Genomic DNA, 21,937 nt, shown 5'->3' with positions numbered 1-21,937 from the left:
TGAAATTGAATGTAACCAATAAAGCAAGCAAGCAAGCAAACTTTATTTATATAGCACATTTCATTCCGTGTGGAAGCGCAATGTGCTTTACAGAAGCGAGCTGACTGCAGAACACATAGCAACCAGTGTAGCTAACAGCTCAATGGCTACCACCGTCAGATCACGTTTGATCACGCGAGATTTCTGGCGTGGGGGACAAGATTCTAGTGTGTCATCAGACAAATCTTTATGTGTGTGGTGTGCTGTATTTGGAATATCGGAGCACACCACACACAACACGATCAAAACTGTTCAATCAAAGATTTTTTATCTTCATGTGTGGGGTTTCTCACAGATAAAAAAAAATAGGTTGAGATTGATAAAATCTTTATGTGTGTACCAGGCTTTAGTAAGACCTTCTTCAGATTCAACACATTCACTAAGACACAAGGGGGAACTGATTGCTTGGTGAGTGTATGCATTCATGACCTTTCCTTATCTGTATTTCCTCATAGAATTGATTCCACAAGTTGTTGTGGATGTAAAGTTCATGCTGTTCTGCCCTCCACAATATAGAGTCCCCTTCCACAATATAGTTGATCACTTAGCACTAGTGTTTCACACTATTGTAAACCTAACCTTTGCCTAAAGCTAATATGCACGTGTTGTTGTGAATTTGAAGCTAAAGCAAATGAGATGAGGATGTGACTCTGGACAGAGTGATCACATCACTCTGGTCTCAATGTGCAACAAAGTTGTGGACACAAGAAACGCTTTATAAGTATCCTTTTACACATATCTGAATTTTCTAAACTGTTGAAGTATGACTGTCTCTGATGTCTTCCTTTAATGGATATCAACCTCTTAAAGGGATAGTAGCATTTTTTAAAGTGGGGTTGTATGATCTACAAATAGCCCCTAAGTACTTTAATTGCAGTAGAAGACTCTCTGCACTCCTCCCGTTGGCAACTCCAGCCCATAGCCCTGCCCAGAGATTTACAACATATATTGTTGTGAACAGACCTAAAGAAATGGCCTATTTTCACGGCCTAAAAGAGGTTTTACCTGAAAAAAAATACACAGTTCCATTGTTCGCTATAATATAATTTTTTCCAGCCCCTCAAAGTGCAGGAAAAACACAGTTTTTATTTGGACCTAACCAACTGCTGATCAGCGGGCGCTAACCCTGGGCGGAGGGATACGTGAGTTGGTTAGGTCTAAATAAAAACTGCATTTTTCCTGCACTTTGAACACTGTATGTTGTAAATCTCTGGGCAGGGCTATGGGCTGGCGTTGCTAACGGGAGGAGTGCAGAGAGTCTGCTACTGCAATTAAAGTACTTAGGGGCTATTTGTAGATCATACAACCCCACTTAAAAAAAATGATACTATCCCTTTAACCCAGTTAACCAAATCAGTGGAAACTGCAGGAGCCATCAGTTACCCTCAAAAGTCAATAAGACCTGAGCTGCTTCTTATTACGATGTGTATCTTGTTGTTTAATGTGTAAGAATCACAGGTTGTCATTTACTACTTTGAGTAGTTTCCAGTCAAAGAAGAAATCTTCCCTAGTATAGGTTTGCCAGAGGGCAAACACCACAGAGCAAGAGAGTTAAGAATGTATGACAGTGGCACTGATATCTAGCAATATTTTGTTGAGACTGTGGACAAAGAATGAAAGCTCTAATCCCTGAAGGAAATAGGTTCTGTCTGTGCCTGTTTGTGAACCTAAGTAACCTTAGAATAAGTATGAGCTCAGTGTATGTATGATGAAATGAAAACAGAGCGAGTTGGCCCATGCCACACAACGAGGGTGAGAAACCCTGTGGGGAACATGTCGTGGATGTTTTTTATCATATCAGTGGATGTGATATGGAGTGACTGCCAAAAGCAAGGCAAGCTCAGTGTGGTTAAGATAGGGGAATGCATCCTTTTTTCTTGTTGGCATCAGTATGAGTTATGTAGTAGTGCAGCTGTAAGGCTTAGTTGTTATTAAATCCCCAAGAACTAACAACAAATCATTTTACCAGTTCTGTGCCATGACAAATCCATACAAACACTGAAGTGTAAAAATGACAAGTTGCGGTTTTACCGGAGGTAATGTGAGGGACTTGGCTGCCACAGTTGAGTCTTGTCACTATGAGGTTGTGAGCCAACCAGCAGAGACTCCAAAATGATAAACTATTCCTTTATTAGTCATCCTTGCAAGATGGATGTTCATTTTATTGTTGAACACATCATACACCATCAGCCAGAGACTAAACCGGAAAACTGGAATAACCAACTCTGCTACTATCAAACAGTTCAACCACCCAAATTCAGTTACTTGGATTTATTAACCAGGTATATCCACAAAAGGTAGTGCGAACAAAGTCAACACAAAAAGTAGTCTATTACACTATTTCTACGCACACTGATTCTCATCAAGATGAGTTTGCTCAAAAGTCAGTTAGGTTTCATATTTCTATTTAAACACTTAAAACAGAATTGGATAGTTTGTCAAACAGTGCACCAGAGTCAGAATCTACTGCCTCTTTACTATTTATTGAATACAGAATTTTAGGAGAAATAATTTATTACAAATTGAATCATAAGATTTTAAAGAAATTCAGACCCTGATCTGTAAAACTCCTGTGTGAAAAGTCAAATATTACTGTGTTTCATGAATCATAGAAACTGTAGCTATTTGAAAGTCTTCATACTGCCACAACGAGGTCTCTCTTTTTTCTTTGTTTTATTTTGAAATTTTTACCTTGTATGCCAGTTGTTTGTTTTACTTCCCGTCTTTGTCCAGTTTCCCTCCGTTGTGATTGTCTGCCTCGCCTGAAAGTCTTTCACCTGTATAAATAAATAAATAGTTTTTGTGTATCTTGATATTGACTTGACACCCATATGCAAGAGCAACTTTAATATTTTATAGGTTCATCTTTTTTGGTGCAGTTGAGGGGACCCCCTCACCTTTGGGTGAGGGCACACATCATACACCCTGACAGTCAGCAGTTTCAATATTCCTAGAAACTAATTAATTATTAATTAACAAAGGCAGAAAATGGCTTTAAAAAAAACATCATCTTCTCATCTTTTAATTTTAAAAAATCCCAATTAGATCATTTCAAAAACAATAATCAAATACTTCATTGGTTTGATTTTTGTCAAGAGAACCTAAAGGCATCATGGAACAAAAGGAATTTTGGAATGTTTATATAGCTACACTCAATATTTTTCAAACTTCAAATAACCAGAGTAGAGCAGAGGTGAGTACATCTGCCACTTGTCTTAGTATTTGTTGTAAATGTCTTAAATTGTAAGAATCGTCATTTTTTTTCACTCATCACTGCCATTGACAGTAGTGACAAGATCAGTCAGACTGACTCAGTGGGATAGATTAGGCTAACACCTATCAGCTGTCTAACCATATGCAAAACCTAAATTTAGACTGTGCCATCTACTGTATATAGCAGTACTGTACAGCAGCAGGCAAAGGAAATGAATGTTGGGTTTCATTGCCATTTGTAACTGTTAGTGATTCACAGATTGTCAGCAGATCAACAACTTTAATCTGACTACACACAATCTCCTGCATTAAAGCATTAAAGTATTATGATGTTAGTTTTTTAAAACTCTGCTGACATGTAATCATTGCATGCATTAGCCTAGGTTTTTTTTGTTTAAGTAATCATATCTAACCCTCACCCCATCATGTGCCTGTATTTTTTCTAGCTCCATCACTAACCAGTGCAGTGAGAAACAGCCTGAAACAAAAAAGAAAAAAAATGAGGTGCAACAAGAGGACAGCAGATCCAGAGACACATCAGACACCAAAGTCCTGCCCAACATCACTCACAGCTCCTGCCCCTGAGAACTCAGGACAAGAGGCTAAAAGATTGAAGAGACAGGGTGACATCAGCCAGGAGAGAAAGGATGCAAAGAAAAAAAAAGGAAAGCAAATGGTGGATGACAAAAAAGAGAAACGAAGTGGCTGCAGTCCACACTTGTCGATCTCCTCGAAGACACTCACCTATGTGGAGAACAGTTTGGCTTTAGGGGTGGAGATGCTACCTGCCTTCAACAAGTCCTCGTCTGCCCTTTCCTCCTCTTCCCTCCCTCAACAGACCTGCCTACCTCCCCCCACTGTGTCATCTTCTTACTCCCTCTCAGGGAAGAAGGCCCATAAATCAAGAAAATTAAGCCGTGGACCTAATCTGAGCTTTCTGCCTCCGCTTGACAAAGAGATGTTTACATTGTTAGCAGATGCCAACTTGTACTGCAGTACAAAGAGATATGAAGTAGCCGTTGAATCCCTCTCCACTGCACTGCAGGTAAGGCATGAAAGCACAAGCATCCAAACTTGCCAGAGCCTCTGCTCATAGATCAGGAAATAAAGTATTTTTTGTTGTATTTTTAAACATGAACCATCTGCTGGTCACTGCTCTCCTCCCCCCTTTAACCTGAAGCTGAATCAGATGAGAGCATTTGCCTGCAAAATATGTTTGCTCCCAAAAAGATGTGGCTTGTGTGCCAGGAGTGGATACACAAATTCAGTCTATATAACATACCGTATGCGTATACTCATCTGCACAGCTATGCGAGTAGGCCAACAGTTGCTCCGATTTATATGTGATGTTTGATGTTGCTTATTAGTCCTCAGCTTAGCCAAAAGTATACTGTAGATTGCTCCAGGAAGATAATTAGGTAGTGTCATCTCAAACCTCGACTAGATATTTTTTTATAAACACTGGCTGAAGTGATATAATACAAAAAATGTGATGCTCACAGTAGGAAACAAGGTGGTTTGACTCTCTTTGTAAACACATTAGCCATTATATCTTTATACACATTCCAACAACACTTCAGACAGTGAGATCACTCATGGCTAAAAATGGCAGTCCAGTCAGGATTGTCTTTAGGATTAGAACCACTGTCATTTCACAAGAGTACAGTATAAGCACAGGAAACAACGCAGATTGAGAGAGGCCTGTAATCAAAACTTTTGCCCACAGTTGCTACTGTTGAGCTAATTTACAGCACTCTTTAAATTCACCATATGCTGTCATTAGTCAGACGCTCTGATGGTCACGTTTCATCTTTATGGCTTAAAAAGGCAAAAGCAGTGCAGATGATAGCAGCAGCCCTCATTAAGATGGCTGAAGCAATTATAAAGCTGCTTATCTTGTTAAAATCCTGACTTTTGTTCCCATTCAGCACTGTGACTCAAAGCTAAAACTCATTGTTTCTGCTTCTTTAATGGGGTGAAGGAATTGAGGCCAGTCATCTTTCTTTCATGTGTGTTTAACATGGTTTCTTTTGTCATTTTAGTTTGGCATACTGGTCAGATAAAATATCAAGATAAAGTTGTTTTTCCCCCCCAAAAAAACTTTTTCTCCAACTATTATTCATTAAAATTCTAGTTATCTGACACAAAGACCTCTGAGTGTCATCTAAAGCAAAAATAAAAATAAAAAGGCATTCATTGAAAACACAATTCGAAGTAGACCTCTCTCACAAACACAGTTTGAAAATATCGTGTTAATAGAGAAAGTTCATGGCTACAAAAATCCTTTTGTAAAATATTATTCACAAACAGCAACACCTGACTCTCGTCCCTTTTTCTTCGCCCAGCTTGCTTCTAAAGGCTCTGTACTGAAGGACATACACTGTGCGGATCCTGAAGACATCGACCTTGTCTTCAGCTACATCCAGACAAGGCTAGTTGTCTGCTATCTGAAGATGAAGAAACCTCAGCTGGCTCTCATACATGCACACAGGTCAGAGGACTCGACTTACCAGTGAACACACACACACACACACACACACACACACACACACACACACACACACACACACACACACACACACAGCCTTGACATGCATGCCTTAGTTACCCATCTGGGTCACGGTGACTCCCTTTGAATATGGTACAAAAGGTATCACTAGTGTTTAATTCAACATATACTGTATATATTAGGGCTGTCAAACGATTACAATTTTTAATCGCGATTAATCTCAAAATTTCCTGAGTTAATCGCGATTAATCACATCTTTTGCTTTTTTGCTTGAAATAACAGCAATATGAATGGAAAGCATAAGAAACATCTAGATCTGGATTTCCATTCATGGTATTTAAAAATCAGCTGTCAGAGAGAGAGAGCAGCCTCGTTTGGTGATAAGAAGAACAAGTTTTCTAGTGTAGGAACATGAGGAGAAAAAACATATGCAGGTTTTCTGTAACATAAGACTGCGCCTTTTGAAATTAATTCATTGACCTAATGTGTGTTACAATAAAAGGAAAATAACAAGGATCAGAGTTTACAAGAGATGAACACACAAACACAAAAGGCACAAAAACCTAGCGACCAGAGAGATAATTGGGGAGGGGGAAAAAACTCAGGCTGTCAGAGGTAATGGCGCATGCTCCACTGGGGCAGGTTTTTAAGTCCTCTGTTTGATGTGTAGATTTGGCCATATTTGTTAGTGTAAAGTACTAGGGATGCAACGGTTCTCGGTAAAATACCGAACCGTTCGGTACGGCCTGCACGGTGCAATACGCTCTTGGACCGCGGTATTTCAGATTCAGCATCCATCAGCTCTTCCTGCTTTACAGGCAGCTGTGCCGTGTATGTGTGTGCCTGGCCGTTTAAGGCGAAAGCCCGCCCCCGCGAGTTGATGTCCAATCACTGTTGAGCCTCCACACACTCACAGTGACTCCCCCCCATCACACTGAAAGTGCAGCTCACACACAGAAGAGGGGAGAAAAAAAAAATAAAAGAAAACAAACAGGCGGCAGCACGAGCGGTCGCTGATCGCAATCGCGGGGGAATTTAATAAGTTATTAGCGCGATTTAGCACATTTAGCTTTTATTAGAGTTCCAGCAGGACTCTGTCCATGCACACTGCACGTGTGTGGTCGCGTGTCCGCGTGCCCGCGTGTCCGCGCGCGATAGAGAGACCGAGGTCGAGCAGGAGTTGACTGACAGGGATGAGAGGTGGTGAAAGGCTGTTTAAAAAAAACACAATAGACTAACATCTTCTTTCCCAGTGAGAGACTGTGGCTGCAGCATAGTGACGTCTTCCATGACGGCAATATAGCGCCATCTCTGTTTGAAAAGTGGCTTCAGAGTGTTCACCTACTGAAAGACTAAAGGAGTGTGCAGAGGGAGGAGCTAGGGGCTGTTCACAGACAGTGTGTGTGTGTGTGTGTGTGTGTGTGTGTGTGTGTGTTTGTGTGTGTGAGTGAGAGAGATAGAGAGAGAGGAGAGCTGTATTAGAAATATTAAAAATTATAAACATTATTTTGGGAGAAAAAAAAAGTTTTCTGCACAAAACACATACCGAAACTGTACCGAGAACCGTGGCCAAAAACCGAGGTACATATCGTACCGTGGGCTACCTGTACCGTTGCACCCCTATAAAGTACTAGTGCAACATTTAGACCTAATTCCTATTGAAAGCTACTTATTTTAACATGTTCACTGGCTCTTACTTCAGTGATATACCCATTGAACAAGTGGGGTAGAGTTAGAGGAAGAGTGAGAGCGGGAGGGAGAAGGAGAAGGAGAAGAAAAGTGAGAAGAGAGGGTAAGTGGGGATAGAGTAGGACTTAGACTACTGATGTATTGTCATTTCTCAAGCACAGGTACTGAGAAAGGAAATAATATTTCTTTTAAACAAAGTGTGCAGAAAGAAAAGTTAATAACAACAAACCTTCAGATAATTAAATATCCAGCCATACAACCATAAGATATGCTAGGGCAATAGATAGGTTATGTTAGGAGGAAGGGGGGAGGATGGAAAGCTGAACAGTCAGGGGCTTCATCTGTAGGGCTGGAACGATATGCTTTTCTCCCGATTCGATTCTTCTACGATTTTTTGGATGGCGATACGATTTAAATTGCGATTCTACGATATTGCCGATTCTCTTGATTTATAGTCTGCATTTTTTACATTTATGTGCACACAAATACTATAGGAGCCTATAAATTAACATACTCCATTATAAAGGGAACTTAAACCCTTTTCAAAACCTGTACTCTCTGTATGTAAAAAAAGCTAACAAATGCACATTGCACAATATTTAAAAAGACCCCCCCCCCCCCAAAAAAAAATAAAAAAAAATAGATTTTTGAAAAATAAAATCGATTTAAAAATCGTCAAAAAAGATATCGCGATATTCATGTGAATCGATTTTTTCTCCCACCCCTATTCATCTGGACCCGGAGCATCCACCATTTCGTCTTCCATGTTGTCCACTCTTCTTCTGAGCTTAGGGGCAGATCCCTGGAGAGAGGCCGCTGCTCCAGGTGAAGCTGTAACTGCTCCTCAGCTTCCTTCTGGGCCTCAGCAACTTCAGTGTCCAACAGCTGGGTGGCATAGGAGGCTTTCACTTTTTTTGTCTCCTCTCAAGCTTCCTCTGAGGTCTCTTCCTCTGACATGATGGACCACAGTTGAGCTTCTTACTGATCAAAGATTATTTTGAATGAAGCTAAGCCTTCATTTCCAGGGCCACTGTCTCCATCTGTGACCCCCGGGCCTCTTCAGCAGCCAGCTTCCCTCTGAGCTGTTGGATCTCACTGAGAGGATTGGAACTTCTTTCCTCAGGCCTCTCTGTCCTGGTCTTGCTGGTCCATCTGCCGCCCCCTAGTCCTTGTGACTTCTCCACTGATATTTTCATGGAGCTTTTTTCTCCTTGGCAGGTGTCCTCAGACTTGGTGTCTGTTGTAGGAGCTGAGTCTGGAACTTCTGCAGATGGAAGTTGTGCCATTCCATCTCAGCTTTGCAGGGGAGAAACTTGATGGCTTTCTTTATCAGCTCAGAAATTTCCCGCTCTGTAGGAGCCTACGTCTAAGTGTTTTGCTCCGTCTCTTTCAGTTGTGAGGGTTGTTTGAACACAGCGTTCAGCGCACTAAAGTAAATGTGTATTTCCTTAAACGATGTCCTAACTGGTTCTATCTGCTGTTTGGTGCTGGAACAGGTAGTTTACTGTGGCTTTACCAAAGCTTTTATGCTGAAGGTTTTGACCATATCTTTGTGTCCTTTAGAACAGTGGTTCCCAACCTGGGGGGCGCCAAAGATCCAGGGGGGGTTGAAAAGCCCTCTTGATTTTAAGGGGTTTAATCATTTTAATGTAATTAAAATGTTAAATAAATGAGTAGGCTAAGCATTTAATTCATATATGTGACAAAATCAACTAAATTCAAGGTCCAGATTAAACATTTATTTGTGTATTTAAATAGATAAACAAATAAATTATAGGCCTATATCAATAAATGATTGAATATCAACAGTTTTAAAACATTAAATACATAATATACAGCAGGGCAATATCAGTCACAACAAATACTACTGATAATAGTATTTTTGGTTACAGAAGTTAATACATTTATAATTGATCAAAAAGCTAAGCTAGCAGCAAAAAAAAAGAATAAAACTGCTGATCTTCCTATAAAGTTATGCAGGGAATGTCATCATCTGTAGCGAGTATGAGCTGAGTGATTGAATTAATAAAAAATACAAACACAATATTTCAGTTTAGCATTGGCTGATACATCAACTTGTTTAATCAAATAGGCCTACTGGCTAGCATGCTACATTATGTTCAGCATGCTTCTTTACAAGTTACCAAAACCAGCATCTCACTCATCACCCCAAACACTTAAAGGTGATAGCTACAAGTTTAATTCCTCCTGGCCAGTATGTGTTCCACTCACACTGCCTGCTCTTGCTTTATGTTACATGAATATAACCCCAGATCTGACTTCACTGTGAGGTCAAAGTGAAGAATGTCCTGAAAGCTCATCAACTCCGATAGGCCTATATCAATAGATGATTGAATATCAACAGTTTTAAAACATTAAATACATAATATACAGCAGGGCAATATCAGTCACAATGAATTTGAAAAACAGCATGGAACAATGAGAAAAAAACCTGTGTAAAATTACAACATATTCCAAAGTTTTCAATGGTAAAAATATGGGTCCCTTAAGAAAAAGGTTGGGAACCACTGCTTTAGAACACAAATGTAGCTGAATGCAGCTCTGCTCTATGTGTTATAGCTGCCACAGCATATCATGCACAGGATGCATTTGTAGATGCTCTGCTGCTTGAATTTCTCTGCTGAAGAGACAACGGAGTAGTTTGTCATGAGCTTTATTTTCATCTCTCTTGTCTAGTGTAGTTGTCTTTCAAGTGAATTTCAAGTTTTCCTTGATGGATGAGACAACTCTGTGGCTCTGATGCCAGCTGGGTTGTGTTTGTGTGGGCTCAAGCTCAGAAGCAGCGTTTACTGAGTGCAGCAGAGCTTTTTATGTATACAAAAGAATTTAGTGTTTTTTGTTTTTTTTTTTTGGTTTAGGTGGAGGAATAATTGGAATGTTCTAGATTTGGATATTCAAGAAGAACATGAACGTTTACTTCTCCTGCATAATTATCTGTATGGATTTAAACAATTGCGGTATAGTGGTTATACCAGAGTGTTTTGAACCAGAAATTCTGCGGTAAAGAGAGGCTAAGCTTAGTACAGCAAGTACTGCTGTAAATTAGTGCATTTTTATTTATTTTTTTAAGAAAACAAGTGAGGTGAGTTAAAACAACCGGTGCTTAATTTAAGTGAAGCCAGATGAGGCAAACAAACCAAGTAGGTGGTAGACAAAAATCAGACAATGAGTCACACACTGGCAGCTGCTCAACAGATAATCAGACAGAGAATAAGCTTGAGCAGTTTTGTACTTACTACTGAGACTAACTGCTAATAAGTGCAGGCTAATAAAGATATATTGAATGCCAGGCCATCAGCTACTTTTCCACAAAACTTTTTCCACTTACATGCAGTTAGATTGATGTAACTTCAGGCTTTTAGTTCATAAGCTAATGCTAATTGATGAAAAACTGATGTAGTTAGTAGAATATGTTAACAACATAGTGATACCTGTCACTGACCTTGCCTGGGGGGATAGTTCACCCAAAATTCAAATTTCTATCTCATTATCTACTCACCCTCGTGTCAACTAAGAGCTGTGAGAATTTTCAGAGTCCTCCGTGCCTTTTCTGAGTTACGGGGGGGTCCGTGCAGCAGTATTTGTCCATATAATGGTTGTGAATGGATACCAACTTTCTTCATCCAAAAAGACACACCAAGAAACATCCAAATACCTCCATACTGCTCGTCTGTAATGTCCCTCTTGAAGCCCCGACACGAGAAATTGTTCTGAAAAAAAATTAAATAAGTCTATATTTTAAGCTTGTTTGTAGCGGAAGCTCCCAGTGTTTCGGTTCACTGCTCTTCCTGTGTCAGTGCAAATCTCGCGTGATTTGCACTGACCAGCGGAACAATTTCTCATGTCGGGGCTTCAATACAAGAGGGACATTACAGACCAGCAGTATGGAGGTATTTGGATGTTTTTTGGTGTGTCTTTTTGAACGAAGAAAAGTGGTATCCATTGACAACCATTATATGGAGAAATACTGCGGCACAGAACCCCCGTAACTCAGAGAAGGCACGGAGGACTCTGAAAATTCTCACAGCTCTTAGTCGACATGAGGATGAGTAGATAATGAGTGAAATTTGAATTTTGGGTGAACTATCCCTTTAAGGGGGTCTCCACTGTCAGCAGTCAAAACCAAGGCCAGAGGCTGAGCAAGCTGTCCATTGAGGCAATAAGTCCTTAAGGTAATTTGAACCCATAGTTGACAGCGTTTGACATGGCAACAGGGTGTATCCATATGCCAGTGGGCCTGCACTCCTGCTTCAATATCCCCACCAATTTACCTTGGGGTCAAAGTACTTGACTCTGTGGTACTGCTAAGACATTCCCACAGCAGAGAGGCACAGCAGCTGCACTCTGGGGGTGATGCTGTTGGCTAGAGTTAGGAAGTACTTAAAGAGAAATCTTGGCCCTCCAGCCTCACTCACATTACCTGCCATGCAAGCAGGGCCACCTATTGACCATCAATAACAGACACAGAAATAGTTTTTTTAAAGCACTCTCTTCAGGTAGTACTGTAGCTTTTCCTGACCTGAAATGTACTGTAGCTACTTAGATTGTGGGATTAAAGCTGCAGCTAATGAAACAATGCTATGTTGATTGAATTATGGTTTTATTTGTATACTGTGAAGCACTCTGTGTATTCGTACTACAAAGGGTGCTGTATAAATAAAAATGTACTAACTTACTTACAAACATTGACCACAAATAATTCTTAAACCTGCAGTTTAATAATTCAATGCCACTGCCTGATAATTGCCATGTGTTTTTTCTTTGAATTATAAAGTAGGTGTGTAGCCTATTTATTCCTTAACTAACCATTGATTAAGCTTTCTTTGTTATTTGATTTAACACTGGGGACCCAACATAGCCACAAACAAGGTTCAGATAAAAAAAATATAACTAGGGTTGTGTTGGGATCATTTATTTTTCAGCCATTTAATTACAGTAGGCTCTACTTTAATTATCTGAAGTGCACAATCTGAAGTGTGTTCACCGATGTGAAAATGCTGAAAAATGTTGTGTGGTGGCAAAAAATGTTACTTCGTTCAATAAAGTATTAAAAAAGAATATCTTTACACGTCAGCTGTCTTTCTTGAGTTTTAATAAACATTCATGAATGGAGTCACAGAAACACAACCAAACAGGAGTACAGTCAGTGAGTGAATGGCCTTCTTAGTCTTATAGTTTTCAAAAACACATGCCAAATAGACAAAATATGACACTCTCTCATGGGATTGTTTTCCAGCTCGAGTCTTCACCTGCTCCCCTCCTCACCCCATGTCACTGTAGCTCACAGCTCTCCACAGGGGCCGAATGAGCAGCACATATCATCAGAAGACACAAAAGCATCCACATATGTCGTCTAACATGTGTTCTCACCAGTTCACAGAGAGGTTTGTTATACAACCTTAAAAGGTGAACATACATGAGTTATATCAAAATTTCCCATTACAATGTCCACAAAATCTGCAAAAATAAAAACAGGTCTATTTTTTTTTTTTTAATATTTGTAGAAAACCTTAATTTTGTAAATCATGTGTAAATAATTTTCATTACATAGATTGTTTCTGACATACAGTAGTATCAACTAGAAAATTTCCTCTGGGGAAATTTTGAAAGGCCCACGTAACGGGGCTATTGCCGGTTTTGCCATCTCTGTCAACATGGGAATCAAACCCATGATCTTAAGGTCAAGACAGAGCTGATCAGACAGACACATGATCATCTTTCTATAAGCACTGATATGGAGGAGCTGTAACCACATTAGGTTAACTGTGTGTGTGTGTGTGTGTGTGTGTGTGTGTGTGTGTGTGTGTGTGTGTGTGTGTGTGTGTGTGTGTGTGTGTGTGTGTGTGTGTGTGTGTAATCACATGAAGTTACCTGTGTGTGTTAGAGTGTGGGAGAGGAGTGCGCGCTTCCGCGCGCATTTGTATGTTACCTGTGTGTTTTGATGTGTGTGTGTGTGTGTCTGTAACTGTAATCACATGAAGCTGGCTCTAGAGTCTGTGTGTGTGTGTGTGACTGACTTGACACATGTTATGAGCTGCATCCTGTGTCAATCTGATTTAGCTGTGTCTGTGTTTATAAACATTTAAACGAGCGCCAGGTGGATTGTTTATGAAGTTAACAAGCTCTGGCCTGAGAATCAGACATTACCACGGCAACTCGAGGTGGTTACCACGGCGATAGGGCCCCCCCCAGGCTGAGACAGACAGAAACGTGGAGAAAAAGAGCGATTTTCTGCCTCTGCACTGGTCTCACATTTAGGCTTACTGTGACAAAACGGTAACTCCTATCAGAACAAAACACAGATCACATTGCTCTAAGGACTTCTTGAAAAATGTGGTACGATTTGGTGTTTCTACAGTAAATATTTTGGAGACGCTGGCAGTTTTAAAACATCAGTCCGTTCTGCTTCCCTCAGAAAATATTTGTATTGGAGTCAATGAGGAGCAGAGACAGACGTGGCCGCACTCAGAGGCTTATTCTGTAAATTCTGTAAGTCTCTCTGATATTTTGAGCACATGATATGAGAGATAACAAGTTTGTCTTACAAATTCTGAAAAAAGTATGTGTGTAGAGTGTAAATTGTGGCCGGGCCAAGTGTGGAAAGAGAGTTTTTCTGGCATCTCTCCCACTCTAACCGATGATGTCACGCACTCTGACACGAACATTCCGTGCAATACACAACCATTATAATCTCATAATTTCTCCAAAAATGATCATGGTCATTGAACAGGGATTGATCAAAAACTATATGACCTATCAAAACGTGGAGTAATACACCAATACACAAGACTTGTGTCTACTGTTTAAAGTTTAAATGGAGTCTCTAGGTCAAAGTATGCCTGAGCAGTAGACGTTTGTTAAACTCCAATGATTGGTCTTTTTCGCTCTTTTTTTTTCGCCCATCCCATTGATTTCAATGCAAAAATTTTGCGCAGCTTTTCGCGACTTATGTCGCGAAAAATTCGTAAACTGTTGAGAAAAGTAATAGCACACCGATCCCGATCGAACCGCACGTTTTGATATATAATTTGCGAATCGAAAATCGTCCGGAAGATGAAAAATAATATTATGGAAGAAAAAATCCACACAATAACAGTAGTGCTATTTCATAGCTGTTGGGACCAGTGCCCGGTGCGATGGCCCGTGGCCCTAATTAGCCAAAGCTGAGATAGAATGGATTTGTGCTTTGTCAATATAACAACATTTTGTAAAGATCTTCTATTGGTCTATTCTTTCAGCTGTTACAGTACTTTGTAATTTGTCACCTGTCTTTACATCCAAGCAGAAAGTCAGAAAACTGTGACCAAATTTTCTATGGTCCTGCTGTGAACCAACGATCACTGTCCATATCTGCACTCAACAGTGTACTGTGCCTTTATATAAAGTCAATCAAAACAGTGAAAGTGCAGCTCAGTGGTGGTATTGGTCAGCTCCCAGTCAGAACATGAAGCAGGGTTTAACTGAGGAAACAAAACAAAACAAAACAGAATGACGGTCTCTAGTGGCCGGTTAGTTCAGATTGTTTTCTTGACCTTGTCCAGCAGATAGAGCACTCCATCAGCAGCAGCACACAGCGCACACAGGGTTTCTCCTCAGCTCTCTCTCCTTCACTCCTCTACTTCCTCTTTTTCAGTATATCATTATCTTTTCACTATCCATGTTTTTTTTTCTTTTGTTACCTCTTCATCTCTCTCTATAGCTCTACTTTTTCTCCTCCCTTTTCCCCTTCTACTCCTCTGCCTCCTCCTCTCGTCTTCTCTTTCAGCTTCCTTTCTATGCTCTCTTATGCCCCTCATCACTCTCTCCTCCTACTCTGCTGTCTCACTTCCACTTCTTGAAGTTCTTTGCCATCTTTGTATACCATAATTATGTGTGTGTGCTGCCTTAAGTGGACAGTTTCAGAAATGGGAACAAAACACAGCAAAGTGCATGCATTAACTCTTTTTTCAAATGTCTATGTATGAGTCGTAAAAGGCAGCAACAGATGTATTGGACAGTAAAAGCCACACCACCATTCCCACAATGTTAGGGTTAGTATGTATGCCCAATTATTGGTAGTAACGACTGGTTCCCTCCATTAACAGAACACAGTAAGTTTTGATTGACTTGATATTGATGAGAGCTACCCATTGAGCTGCTATACTTTAATTGGCTTTAAAAAAAATAGCAAGCATGCGGGGTGGGTTATGGAAATCCAAGTATCAAGAGACAGATAAATTACTTCAGTTCAATTCAATGCTAGTAGCCTTGCTGTGACGGCCTAATGACATAATAACACTGCATTTTTCCATATCTAATGGCACATACCACTGGGCTGGTAATGGTGAGCCTGATGTGGGTGTATATTATATTATATTATAATATTCCACCAACTCTCCCTTGACAATTTTGACCAGTTACATAAGATCAGTATGTTAATGATGCATGTGGCTCAGGCCAAAAAGCTACAATGAAACAATACTAACGGCAGTGAAAAAATGAATATTTTAATTATTATAGTGACTTCAAAAGGAGAAATCACATACAACATTCAGCTCATGGTAAAGCAGTAAACCTCAACGGATACGTTTCAGTCTGCAGATTGACAGATCAGCAGCAGGTGGCCGGTACAGAGATGAAGCACACAGCTGTTTATTTTTTAATCAGTGCTACCATTTCAATGTTATTGCCATCGGAGCCACAGTGGTTTATTCTGGCAGCCGTGAAACAAGAAGCAGTTTTTGGCTCTGTTCTTTTCACTACTGGAGTTGTTTGATATATTAGAATGTGCACTAGTGCATTATCTGTGAAACTGTGATTAAGCTACATTTTGAAAATTGCCACACAGTTCAAGTCAATGTTTTCATGGGATGAGAGAAGTCTGCTAGATTTGACAGATGAAAGTGTCTCAGCAAAGCAGAAGTGTGGTATTATATAAACCTAACTGAAAAGATATCAGTAAGATTTCATCCAGAGCAATCAATACTGACAACTACAAATGCTTTGTTCTTGCATTCCTTCACTCATTTAGCCTTCTCCTCTGCCTGGTGACAGTCGTTATTCATTCATTTCTCTCCTCATAGGAGAATCGTAGTGGAGAGAAAGATATTAGCGGTGGCAACAGAGCACTGTCCATGTTTGAAGTGTAGTTGTTAGGGATGACAATGTTTTGATGCGGCTGCTTTGTTCTGGGTTGTTTCCTTTCTCTGCAGCTTTCTCGGCCCGGTTTTCGACTGTCTGTCTGATGTCTGCAGGTTGTTGTGCGCCGCCATCCTTTCATTGTTGTTGCAGTTTTTTTGTGAAGCTGTATCCTTCTCTTCCTCCTCTTGTTTTCCTTGTCTCATCTCCTGCTCATTCTGTCAAAAGTTGGCACTGTGTGCGACAATACTCAAGTTTGTTGTCTTTGGAGATTGTTATTTCAGGAGCCCTCTGCTTTCTGCATAAAAACAGGAAACTTTGTGCGTGTATTTTGCTTCCTCCCAAAATAGCTGATAAATGTTATTTTGCTTTATCACCCACTGTAGAAACATACTGTATTTTGTAGTATCCATAAAAAAATACAGCAGGCTGTATTTATGATATAATGTAGAGGACATTTCAGTATCTTTTCACTCGTGTACAGTGTGTTTATTTTGTGAGGAGGTAAAATGCACGCACACATTCAGGCAAGATTTCAGTTGAGCAAGATCTCAGTGATATACAAAGCTCATAGTGATGAATGGTTCTTTACCCATTATTTTTGCTTTCAATGTTACTATTGTTGGACTTTTATTTTCGTGTTTCCTGTTAACCTTAACCTTACATAACATTTTCTTGTATGTCAAAAGCACTTGTACTGCTCAAAACTGGCTTGGCTTGTATGTATCCTTGGACTGTAGGATTTCCCAATTGGCTAAAGTTGAGTGGTTAGATAGATAGATAGATAGATAGATAGATAGATAGATAGATAGATAGATAGATAGATAGATAGATAGATACTTTATTAATACCGAGGGAAATTCATCTGTCAGCTGCTCCAAACATTCTGAAAGAAAGTACTTAGCTAATGCAGACAGATGTAGCAATAATATAAAAGAGTAAAATAAAGTATAAAATATAATACATACATACTATATTCAAACTATCACACATATATATATATATATACACACACACACACACACACACACACTCTCATATAAAAAAAATACAATTCATAAAATTTCAGTTAGTGCAGATGTGCCCGTCCCACCATCCTCCCCCCTGCTGTTGTACAGTCAAAGGACTTCCTCAGTGTTGTATAGAGTGGTATAGGTACAGATGTATTCCAATATTTATGAAATGTGTTTTGTTTGTGTCATTATTTTGTATCAGGAGTATCCAGTTCAATCCAAATCACTTCCAGAACCATCTGCGACAGGCTGTAGTCTACAGGAAGCTGGGTAAACCCTGCCAGGCAGCAAGGTAAGACCTCTGTGTGTTTGAATGTCAGACTTGACAGACATCTGATACATCCGGAATGATCATTGAAAATGAATTAACCAAATTTAGAGAGAGGAGCAAAACAAACTTTCTGTTGTTTAGCTCAGGCGGTCGTACTACAGCTTTTTTGGAATTATGTGTAGCTCCGTTTTATTTTTCAACAGAATGGCAGGAATTCATGTATTTTTTACATGAATGTGTCTTGAATGATTTTTGTTACAGCTGCTGGAGAACACCTGTAATAGCTTTCATCAGAAACCAAGACTTTCATTCTTTTGTCGAGTTGAACTTGTGTGTGCCATTTTTTTCATACAGCTCAAGGTGTTGCTGTTTCTCTGCCATAATATTATTTGCATCTAACTGACACACCCATAAAAGCATCTCAAATCAAATCAAATCAAATAAACTTTGAGGCTTCGAGAAGAAGCATCATAAAAATGATTAGGTATTTACTGTCGTTATATGATATTTTCATTGTCTTCTAATGCTCTGCAAAGTGCATCTCTACTTGATTATCTACTTGATTTCCTCTGTAATAAATCATACAATTTATTATTGTGACAAATCCTGCAGAACTTAGTTGCATAATGCTTTTTTCATGACCGTGTTGTGTCCAACCTCCTGAGCCTGAATGGAGAATGGTGGATAGGAGGGACTAAGAGTGGTGGAGCTAGGACGAAGGAAGGAGAGAGCAAAAGATGGGAAAGAAATAGAAAAATAGAAAGAAAAAAAACTAGCGTATGTGTAGGCGAACGACTAGGAGAGGTCAGTTCTTTGACTTTCTTTTCCTCCACTTCAGTTCCTTCTCCCACCACATCCCTCTGTCCCTTCATGTCAGGTCAGACAGTGCTGACGAAGCTTGGCCTGTCCGTCCGTCCATCTGTCCAAACCTCTCTGTCAGCACCTTCCTCCCCACACCCACTATCTGTCCCTCAGCTCTCATTCATCCTTGATTAGCTTTACTCAGGCATTAGTTCTGTCACATGTTAGAGTAGGCAGTGGGATGAGGAAATAAACTCAATCTCAACACACACTCACAATGATTTGGTAGACCATCACCACGAACATACTCTACTTTTTGAAATCCAAGAGGCCATGCATTTCACTAATAAACAACAACCGAATATTGAAATGGTTTAAATAGCTTTTTTAAAGGTTGAATTAAACCAGTAGGGATCACCAATACAGAGGCATAGGGTCTCAATTAAAAAAAATTGCATTGTGTATCAGAGGTTGCGCTAGACTTTTTCGTCGCCGGTCATTTTGACTGACGGGGTCATAAAAATGTCACTTTAATTTTTTAAAAATGATAATAATGCCGTATTCAATAGCATTCAATTTTAATGCATGTTTAATTCATATCAAGTCCAAACAAATTGAACAGAGAATGCTCCGGAGCAGAGTCGGCGTCAGAGCACATCTAACTGTGGGGTCAGTCAGTGAATGCGGGGGTCACTTTCTGCCACTCAACATCTAAATACAACGTTAGATGACATCAGTTTTCTGTCAACAATCAACATGCTAACCCATGTGTTATACCAAAACATCCAAATGAGCACGTTTTCACATAGGCACCGCATAGTGCACCGGCGTTAGCTCTCTCTCTCTCTCTCTCTCTCTCTCTCTCTCTCTCTGTGCCTCTCATTTCTCTTTTACGCACGCACGCAGCCACTGCGCATCACTGAAACAACTGAAGCTATAGACCACACAGCCAGATGCAGCACAAATTCAGACAAGACAAAACCCACTCAGCTTTAAGTGTTATAAACAATGCCACGGTGGGCAGAATACATTAAAAGAAGGCTTAACGTTACCTTTGGAGGAGTTGTGCGCGGCGAGTGTGTAAACGGTGATGTCCTACCCCCACCGCTCTACCTGTACCGAGACACACCGCTCTACCTGTACCGAGACACACCGCTCTACCTGTACCGAGACACACCGCTGTGTAGCTACAGCTACGTAACTTAACAGCTGACTACTGTCGGCCCCTCGGACACTGCAGCTGAATCTCGCCCGTTAAATCATTATCGACCGACATATTTGCACTGACACGACTCCCATCAACATTTAATCCACTTGAAGGAGTTTGAATACTGCGGGAAGCTTTCTGTCTTCTTCTCTGTTGTTAGTGTTTATGTGTGGCAGCGCTACAGCGCCACACACGCTCCACACAGGCCTAGAGGAGGTACTACAGCGTTTTCTACTGAGCGCACCAGCCAGCTGTGAGGTTGTTTTTTTTTTTCTTTAAAGCAGATATCATCGGCACGGCCGTTTCGGCTAATGCTGTGTTCAAGGCAGGCTTTTGAAACCATAAGTTACAGCTTCAAGTCACAACTACGACTTGGTAGCGTTCCAGGTAACCCGTAGCTCGTGTTTTTACCGTCCTGTTGTCTGTGAAAGTTCCCTATAACGGCCACTCGTAACTTCCGACCCGTGAACTCGTACCAGATCGAACTGGTATGACTTCACAGGAAGGAAAAACACAAAGTACGAGTTTCCTTGAACGCACCATGAGTTAGCAGCCCCCGCCCTTGTCAGGCATCAATTGGTCCTCGTGCTACGTCACCACATTCACGCGCATCCCTTGGCTGCACACACAGCCCTTCATGCCGTTCTCTCCCCTCATTGGATAACACTTGTATCCCACAAGGAAAATTTTCTCCTCGGGTTACAGCAGAGCAGAGTGACGGAGAGACTCGTGTTTAGGCTGAAATACTTCATGTAAGTGATTGCTGACGGAAAATAGGACTATTTAGGACTTATATTAACAAAAACATTCCACTGATATCTGCTTTAATCTAATTCTCACCATAGTGACTTTGTGACATTGTATATAATGCTTTATATCGTTATCCACCGCTCCATTTATTGATTACCCGCCGGCTTCATTGTAAACAAATGCACATGGCCAGACGGCCATGGCTGTGAATTGCAATCTGTCAAAATGACGGATGGCCTCAAATTTTTTCCGTCACCGTTTTAAAAAAACAGTCAATGACGGAAAATATCCGGTTAACGCGACCCCTGTTGTGTATATGCTATTGCCTATATACAAATAAGAGCTCAGAGAGCCACTTTTTTTTTTTTCACTGTACATGTCACATTGCTTCTTGTTGGCTTTTGAAGTTGCTGTATTAAAATCATAACGAAAAGGAGAAATGACTAGGAGACAAGTATATTTAAATCAAAATCCAGAAAAAACAACTTAACCCACAAAACCCTACAAGCAACCAGGAAATATCCTCAATGTGCTGAGTACTGTCTTTCTCTGGTGCATGGATAAATATAGCAAACTGAATCCCTCAGTGAACTGCATGGGAGGTATTGAGGGTTGTAACTACAGTATGGGAACTGGTACTGGTGATATGAGTTGTGGTTTTGTACTTTTGCTTGCATCATTTTTGCTGCAAAATATGTCTGCATGTGTCGACACGCCCCCATGAGTTGTTTCAAATAAGTAGATAAATAAATAAATAAATAAATATCTAATTGGAATAATAATTTTTGCATTTAATTTTCACAAAAAAAGTCTATATTGGTACTTTGTAGGCCAGGGTATCTATGTAGCACCAGAACACTCATTTTAACTTTATTGCACTTGGCTATATTGCAGTTTCAATTATTTTTCAGTTTGCTGTGTGTAATTGTACGCTTGCAGGTTTGGGAAACCTGACATATTCACATAGTTTTTCCCACTTCTGACCATTTACCTGAGAGAAATGTTTCCCAACTGAAAAAAATGGCGTTGGCAATTCCAGCCTCTATTATGGCAACAGAACAATTTATCATTCTTCTGAAGAAAATCAGAGCCGTGACAAATTGTGGCGGTGGCAAAGACACAAAGACCTAATGATGATGACATCTCTGCTGTAACCCTCCTTGAGGGAAGGCTTGAGTTCACGGTGGTCAGCAACATGAACTTGAATCACTTGAATTGAATTGGATTTTTTCACATTTCAATTGTAATATGAACTAATTTTGTGATTGCATTGTTCCACTTGACCTTGGAGATGCTGGGAGCTGAGC

General features: G+C 40.2%; 1 protein-coding gene across 1 annotated transcript in view; it reads left to right on the top strand.

The window, feature by feature from the left end:
* The first annotated feature begins 3,751 nt into the window (after positions 1-3,751).
* Positions 3,752-21,937, top strand: part of LOC146988453 (spermatogenesis-associated protein 16-like) — a 108,626-nt gene continuing 90,440 nt past the window's right edge. The window contains exons 1-3 of the mRNA XM_085775275.1: positions 3,752-4,297; positions 5,598-5,743; positions 17,804-17,893. Coding sequence (XP_085631401.1) covers positions 3,752-4,297; positions 5,598-5,743; positions 17,804-17,893 — 782 coding nt within the window. The remainder of the gene's footprint in view (positions 4,298-5,597; positions 5,744-17,803; positions 17,894-21,937) is intronic.

The sequence above is a fragment of the Trachurus japonicus genome, chromosome 4, assembly GCF_045865225.1.
Source record: "Trachurus japonicus isolate A0001 chromosome 4, Traja_1.0".
Taxonomy (NCBI): Eukaryota; Metazoa; Chordata; class Actinopteri; order Carangiformes; family Carangidae; genus Trachurus; species Trachurus japonicus.
This window is presented reverse-complemented; position numbering and strand designations above follow the sequence as displayed.